The sequence below is a fragment of the Aplysia californica genome, unplaced genomic scaffold, assembly GCF_000002075.1.
Source record: "Aplysia californica isolate F4 #8 unplaced genomic scaffold, AplCal3.0 scaffold00246, whole genome shotgun sequence".
NCBI classification, from domain to species: domain Eukaryota; kingdom Metazoa; phylum Mollusca; class Gastropoda; order Aplysiida; family Aplysiidae; genus Aplysia; species Aplysia californica.
Window position 1 is genome coordinate 848,565 of NW_004797516.1, and position 8,385 is coordinate 856,949.

At 39.9% G+C, this 8,385-nt stretch overlaps 1 protein-coding gene across 2 annotated transcripts in view; it reads left to right on the forward strand.

The window, feature by feature from the left end:
- The window catches only part of LOC101860338 (xylan 1,4-beta-xylosidase), a 22,383-nt gene extending 13,998 nt beyond the window's left edge, over positions 1 to 8,385 (forward strand). For both annotated transcript variants that reach the window (XM_035970281.1, XM_013083646.2), the window contains exons 9-15: positions 648 to 901; positions 2,091 to 2,316; positions 2,728 to 2,817; positions 3,033 to 3,244; positions 5,295 to 5,495; positions 6,495 to 6,666; positions 7,949 to 8,385. In XM_035970281.1, the coding sequence (XP_035826174.1) occupies positions 648 to 901; positions 2,091 to 2,316; positions 2,728 to 2,817; positions 3,033 to 3,244; positions 5,295 to 5,495; positions 6,495 to 6,666; positions 7,949 to 8,061 (1,268 nt within the window). In that variant the 3' untranslated portion in view covers positions 8,062 to 8,385. The remainder of the gene's footprint in view (positions 1 to 647; positions 902 to 2,090; positions 2,317 to 2,727; positions 2,818 to 3,032; positions 3,245 to 5,294; positions 5,496 to 6,494; positions 6,667 to 7,948) is intronic.

Genomic DNA, 8,385 nt, shown 5'->3' on the forward strand with positions numbered 1-8,385 from the left:
GTCACTCACAACGATTTATTTCTATTCTACATTTCTTTTTTTATTCTTGACCTAGGGCACTTGCTATAGCTGTTAGATCTCAGAGTCAAATTATTCATTCGCATAATGTTCCTGCTATAAAAAGAAATGTTAGGAATATGATCCAAAGCAAGATTGTCAGTTGATTTACTTAAAGATGTGCTTGCTGTAATGTGCCTACTAAAAAAAAATCGTGTTGATAGTGGCGTTAAACCAAGCACTTAATTACATCATGTGTTAATAAAGTGCAAGTTTACCAAGTGAAAATTAAGAAACATAACCAAGATAACCTTGTCACAAGATTTTTTAAACATCCATTTCCTGGCACGCTTGACACTCGCACCCTGTTTTCCTTGAAAGTAACAATTTCAGACTGACCTGGTTTGTGCCTGCTGCCATCGAGATATACACAGGTGAAACTGTCTAGGATGTTCAGTCATTGTCGAAGAGAAAAGTGGCCATGTTAGATATCTGAATGTCTTACACAGTGTCATTATTATGTAAAAATTACTCTAAGGAGTAAATGGGAAGTGGCTTTTTGTACAGGTCTCGTACGGACGTATGTTAGAGCATGTTCAGCTGTGTCTGCATTTTGCACTCCGGTCACTTTCCTTCCCTTATTTCCTCAGTGGATGCTGTGAAACAAGGCAAACTGACTGAAGAGTTGGTGAGGGAAAGAGTCAAGCCGCTGTTTTACACTCGTATGAGGCTCGGGGAGTTTGACCCGGAAAAGGACAACCCGTACGCCCAGCTGAGTATGGATCTGATAGAATCTGCCGAACATCAACAACTGGCCGTCAAAGCTGCCATGAAGTCTTTTGTGTTGTTGAAAAACCAGGGAGGGATTTTACCTTTGAAGAAGGGAGAGTTTAGCAAAGTCGTTGTGAGTTATTGTACAATGAGACAAGCCCTGTAGTTTCTCTATTTCTGGGGTATTTAACTATGTGCATGTATGGATCTCTGTCTATGTGTATATCATGTGCCAGTCCATTTGCATTATTTGTAAGCATTTGTGTTTGTGTGTGTTTGTATGTGTGTGTGTATGAGAGAGAGAGAGAGAGAGAGAGAGAGAGAGAGAGTCCTCTGATTTTATGTTTCGTAGTTGAAATTGATAGTTTGTTTGTAGCACAGATTATACTTTCCTGAGTTGGGTACCTTTTTGATATAAACATTCCATTTCAATAAAACTTTGAAAGATCTGATTTCTATGCACTTTTCCATGAGTGTCTATGGTGTAATGGTTGGGTTGTACTCCTTGTATGCGGAAGACTTGAGTTTGATTCCTGTACAGTGAACTTTTTGTATAGTATATCTTAGATTGTCTGTCATGTTGGGATATTGTATCCCATACTGCTAGGGTTGGCCGTGACAGGCAGGTTCAGAGTAGCTAATCTGACAAATGATCTAAATCGAGTGAATGGGGGCATAAAACACTTATATTTAAGTGAGAGTTTCATGGCACTTGCAACATAACGAGCTCATGTGTTGAAGATAACAGATGTTACAAGAGAGAGACAAACACAAAAAAGAAGAAGGAGAGATAAAGATGATAGATGATTGATAGGAAAAAAGGACTAAACCTCACCAGAGCGCCCGCCAACCACACACAAAAGGAAAACACCCTCCTTAACTGATCAATCAGTCAGTTAAGCTTTTTTACTGAGCTCAGATTGATGAAATAATTTCTTTGAGTGTCTGTTTTTCCTAAACTTTCTGTCTCATGCGATTTGCTTGAAATTTGGGAATTTGTATTTCTTCCACCAGAATAACCTATCATATCTAAAAAGAAATGACCAAGGTCCTAGCTCTAAAACAATGTCCTCCCTCCAGGAACCTACAATGTGCAATGGTGCCATTGTTTGTTTTTTTTGTGTTGATTTGCGTGAATTGTGATGTTTTATTTTTTTCACATTATGAATATACTTTCAGACAGTTCATTTGCAGTACATGGAGAGCTTTTGAATTTCTTTTTTTATATATTTCTTTTAAACTGTGCTTAAATCATGAAGCTTAAGTATTCATCTGGAAGAATGGGTGAAATTAATCTAATGCTTTCTTATTTTTCCTATCAGATGTTAGGACCAATGGCTGATAATGTTGAACAGCTGTTTGGTGACTACGCGCCACAACAAGACCGATCTTTCACTAAAACACCTCTGGAAGGCCTCAAGGTTCTGTTCCCCAATGTCAGATACGGCAAAGTGTGCGAGGACAAGACTCCGTGCACACAGTACAACAAAACGGCTGTTCCTGCCATAGTGAGGGATGCTGACCTGGTTTTCGTTGCGTTAGGAACAGGTGTGTGCTTAGTGAAGTGAAAATGTGGAAAGGTTTGTGTTTAATACCCCTGTCAGCAACACTTTTAGGGTTATTTAAGAGGCGGGATCTCTGAGATGAACATCTTTAATCGACATTTTTTCAGTAAAATCCACGCAAAAATGTGCTTTTGAATGGCCTTTAAGGATGTTGAGCCAAAAAACAAAAGTTTGATAAAAATTGCCAAACTGACTGACGGAAAAGTGCCAGTTTCTTCAATTTCATTATTTTGATGAGTGTCTGATTTCACCCTGCTGCCCCACAATTGTCCTGGACAGTTGATCTTTAGAACAGGTTTGACTGTATTTGGCTTGTCATGAGAGTAGAACATTCATTAATGGATGTGTCTCATGTGGTTGCAAAAGTGTTAAGTATTTTGTGCTCACTCCACAGGTCAAGTATTAGAGACTGAGGAAAGAGACCGGCCAAATGTTGAACTGGCTGGACATCAGAAAGAGCTTCTCCTGGATGTAATTGCTAACAGTAAGTCATCTATCTTCATGTTTAAGATGTTTGAAATCTTATTAGTTTAGTATGACTTGTTAGTTTTATGGCATAGCTCATGTAGGAGAAGAAGGGAAAGGAAAACCTTGCTGTGTAGAACTAAACTCTGAAGAAGGGAGAAAACCAAAAATTCTGCCAGGGTTTCAAATTTATTAAACAGTTTTAAAAAGACCTCCTTGATATTTCTCCACCAGGTGGCTCGGCCCAGATCATCCTGCTTCTCTTCTCGGCCAGCCCTCTCAACGTTACCTTTGCCGACGAGTCTGACCGTGTGGCAGCCATCATGGAATGTTTCTTTCCCGCCCAGGCCACAGGACAGGCTCTGTATAATGTACTGACCAACACTGGGCCGGATTCTTCCCCGGCAGGCAGACTGCCCAGCACTTGGCCTTTGTACAGTTCTCAGGTGTGTGTGAAACAGAGACATGACTTTCCTGAGCTTTCTTGAGTTTTAGAAATAATATAAGTACAACTTCTTGCAATACGCGTGACATGGTCCAAAATTTTGGAACAATCAGTATGGATACCTAGCGGGCTTTGTGCTGGGGGGGACTGAGCACTTATGGACCTGTCCGGTGTGCAATGACGTTGTTGCCCAGGGCAGGTAATACAGGTAATACAGGTCCAAAATAATGCCCTTCGTTTCATTAATGGTGGCATGAGATCTACACCTACTGCCGCATGTGAAATTCTTTCAAATGTTTTACCCCTGGAAATTCACAGAGATAAAGCAGGTTTGGAGCTCCATGAAAGAACCAAAAGAATGTGCCCCAACCACCCAAAGAGGAAATTAGTAGAAACATAGAAACCAAAGAAATGACTTCAACAAAAGTCAATCATGTATCACATCAGAGAGCTAATGGAGAGTCACCATCTACTCCAAAACAGAAGAGAAACCAAAAGATCCCTCCCCATATTTCTTTGGAAAAACCAATCATAACAACATCTCTCAGAGACAATAGCACAAAATCTTCAGACCCAGTGACGCTGATGCTTGCATCACATCAATCGACAGCTATTCAGATGACTGGATACACGTCTATACAAACGGCTCAGCATTCAAAGGCACAACCAAAGCTGGATTTGGAATACTAATACAGTACCGTGATGGAAGTTCCGATGAGATCTCTGCAGCCTGTGGAGAGAAATGCAACAACTAAGATGCAGAAATGATAGCAGTTGAAACAGCGCAATACCATCTCCGCACAGTTTTTGACATTCATTCAAGCAAAACGCAGAGCATTGTGATTTTCACAGACTCACTATCAGTCTTGCAAGCGATAGAAAATGACCATCATCTGAACCGAGATTTGACACATATACTGTTTGGCTCCCATCACCTGATAACATCCTGTGGCGTCAGCCTTGTGATGCAGTGGCTATCCGAACACTCAAACATACCTGGAAATGAGAGAGCAGACAAACTGGCCAAAAAGGGATCTAGACAGGTATAGCCCAACACTCCAACCACATACAACACTGAAAAACAAATCATTAAAAACAAAAGCAAACAAGATTGGATGAACAGATGGGCCTTGGGGAAGACAGGCAGAGCAGTTTTCAAACATATGACCACAACAAAAGGAAATGACAGTAGCAACCGCTTACAGAGAAAGAAACAGACCACCATCTTCCGAACAGAACATACACAGCTCAACTTTCACTTGAACAGAATAAAACCAGAACTTCCCCCAATGTGTCCTTTTTGTGACTATGCATATATGAGATTATGGATCATCACCAGTTCCACTGTACAGCCCTAAATCACATCAGAGCTACATTTTTGACAACACACTCTATGAAACATTACGACAACTGCAACAAACCTGCACTTATCACTACATGGCATTGGACAGAAGGGAGAGTGCCCAGCTGTTGCTGGATCAATAACAACAACAGCAGAAATAATATAAATGTAGAATTTTTTAGTCTTTTGATTCTGGTAGTTTAATTTGTGTAAACTCTTTCTGACTATGAACCAATAGATAATAACACAAAATCTTCAGACCCACTGATGTTGATGCTTTCATCACATCAATCGACAGCTATTCAGATGACTGGATAAATGTCTAAAAACGGCTCAGCATTCAAAGGCACAACCAAAGCTGGATTTGGTTGACGCCACAGGATGTTATCAGGTGATGGGAGCCAAACAGTAGGTATATGTCAAGTCTTGGTTTAGATGATGGTCATTTTCTATCGCTTGCAAGACTGATAGTGAGTCAATGAAAATAATACAGTGTAAAGCGCATAGAGCCTGCTGTTGAGTGGGGATATGCGCTATACAAATGCTATCTATTATTATTATTATTATTATTAGATATCTACATATATTTACATGTAAAGACAGAGTCAATACAGCCCCCCCCCCCTCCCCCCAGCTCCCCAACCCCCTTTCCTTAAAATCTAATCTAAATTGTATCGATTTAGGCATAAAACATTAATTATTCTTTCAGATTCCTGCAATGGTCAATTATTCCATGGAAGGGAGAACATATCGTTACTTCAAAGGAGATCCTTTGTACCCTTTTGGCTACGGCCTCTCCTATACTGCGTTCAAGTTCTCCGACATGAAGATTCCTGCAATGATCAAGGCAGGAAGTGATCTGAATGTGCTGGTGACAATCACAAACATGGGCAATATTGCCAGTGATGAGGTACGTTGTTGAAGTATGAGAGAGTAAGTAAATATTGCCGATTTCTAGAAAGTTTTTGAAAGTCACGGTCTTATTTTAATTCAATGCTTACATGTTACAGAAATGCTAGTTCTTGTTACAGTTCACTCTTATCATTTATGAAACTGTATGGGTAAGGGACATCATAGAAAATGGAAAAAGTGGGAACGGTAGAATCATTAGAATAAAAAACAAAACAAAACAAACTGCTACAGTCCCTGACGAGAATCAAAGCATTTTTGACAGCTTTTTAGATTGAGTTCCAGTTACTATTGTTCTCCACTACTCTGTCTACCAGCTGAACATTTCCTCTACCTGCCCAATGAGCAACATCTGCAGAGGCCACAGCTGTTTTTCTTATTCCTCTTCTAATAAAAAGCCACCCATCTTTCTTTGGGTCTAAGAGAGCACATGCACACTCAAATAATGCACACACTTGCACTTTCACAAATATTTTCTCTCATCGAATTGACCTTTTTTTCCAAGCCTGGTATACAAATGCGACATATAAATTCCTCTCTCTGTCCCTATCTCTGTCTGTCTCTCTCTCTCTCTCTCCCTCCCTCCCTCACTTTACCTCTTGAGCTCTCTCCCTCTCCCATTCAGACACTAACACAAACACAGGTGCACACACACACACACACACACAAACACACACACACATACACACACACACACATACACACATACACACACACACACACACACACACACACACACACACACACATGCACATGTGCACTGCACTGACACATATGCACTAACACTTGCATGCTTGCTCATAGTCATATATACACACATGTATGCACACACACACACACACACACACTCGCACTCACAAACGCACACACACACACACACACAGACACACACACACACACACACACCCTCAAACACACACACTCACTCAAAAATGCACACAAAAGTACAAGTTGCACGTCTTGTGTCTAGTTACCATTCCCTCTCTCTTTGTTCTCTCAGGTCCTCCAGTGTTACATCAGCTGGGGCGACTCTTCGTTTCCTGTCCCTCGGCTACAGTTGGGCTACTTCAACCGAATCTTCATTAAACCCCAGCAAAAAGTGTTGTGGAATGCACTGATTTCTGCTGAATCTATGGCGTTTTGGCAAGATGGAAAATGGGTCATTAAAGCTGGTAAGCCGCGGTCCTTTTTCTTTATTAAACTTTTTTATGTGGGATTTTTCTCACTCCTCTTTTTTGTATAAATAAAAGTTCACAATTTGATGGGCATGAATTTAAGTGGGACAGGATTGGGTTCATCAGCAGATATGCAAGTTCAAGTCGCAAACAAGCTTATTTTCTCATTATATGACATCATGTTTGAAAGAGATTTTTGATGTATTTTAAGATTGAGGTGAGTTGGGGGAGGGGGGGGGGGCTCAATTAGACTTTCACTCTTTTGTTTTTCTCCCAGATTTTCTATTGTGTAACTGTTAAGCTCTTTGCTGTTGCACACAAAAAATGGCTCATTCAGCCCAGGTCGGCCTTGACAGATATGGGCGGAGCACTGCCCTACGCTGATAAAATGCCCGTTTCTTTCATAGCAATTTTGAGAAATCAACAATTTTCGGATTTCTTATAGTATCTGTTGAGCATAGGGAATGAAATTTTCTTCAGGATGTGAGATCAACCGTTGATGAACTGTGCAAAATATAATTTAGATATTGTAGGAAATCCGAATCTGGTAGATTTCTCTAAACTACTGTGAATTTTTAAAAAGGCGTTTTGTCAGCGTAAGGCAGAGCAGCCTGCCTCTTAAATGGTTTGAATTGTGTCACTGAGGGTGTTAAAATATTCACAACCATAATTTTTTTGTGTGTGTTTCTTAAATTAATGGTGAAAGATAGCAACCACTTGAATTCCTTGAATTAACAGAAGAGGAAAGTGAAAAGCTGACTTTAATTTTCACAGAAAAAATATAGTATTAATAAAATTTAGCAAGTCTGTTTTACGTAATCGAAATATGTTTGCGGATTAAGTGTTATCAACCTAGAAGGTCTGAAAGTGGAACAGTAAAATGTGAATCCTTAACAAGCCATGATTTTAATGATTGTACTTAATGTTTAAAACTGTAAAACCTGATTTTGAAATTATTTTTTCTTCTTTACTACCAGCTGTATTGTGCTCAACGTTTCAAAATGTAAAACCTGACTTTGAATAGAATGATTTATGGGTAACGAGGACAGATCAGGGTGATATAGCTTTTTTAAAAGCTTCGGAGCAAAGAAATTAATGGAGAATCATGATCCCGGATGTCTGCTGCAGATATGGCACTGAGTGATGATGATGATAATGACGGAGATGATGATGATTATGATGATGATGATAATGACGCAGATGATGATGATGATGATGATGATGATGATGATGATGATGATGATGAGATGATGATGATTGTTTTTTTCTCTACTCCCAGGTGTGATGAATCTGTTCTGTGGTGGTCAACAGCCCAATCAGAAGAAACAGGTGCCGTCCAACGTGCTCTCTGGATCCTTCACCATCACTCACTCTGTAGTTCTGGACAAGTAGTTCCTGTACTTAAGTTTATGTGTGTGTGTGTGTGTGTGTGTGTGTGTGTGTGTGTGTGTGTTTGCGGGTGTGTGTTTGCGAGTGTATGTTTGCGAATGTGTGTTTGTGGGTGAGTATAGGGGTGGGTGGGTGGGTGGGGGGTTGTTTGTAGACCATCTTTGGAACCTGAGATTGTATTCAGCATTTATTAGAGATTTTATCAGATATATTGAATATGTTACAGTATCATATGTTGCCTATGTGGGAATAGTTAACTCTTTAATCACGTTTGAACTGTTTTACCTTCTCTTATTTTTATCCAATAAATATTATTTCACCTATGTC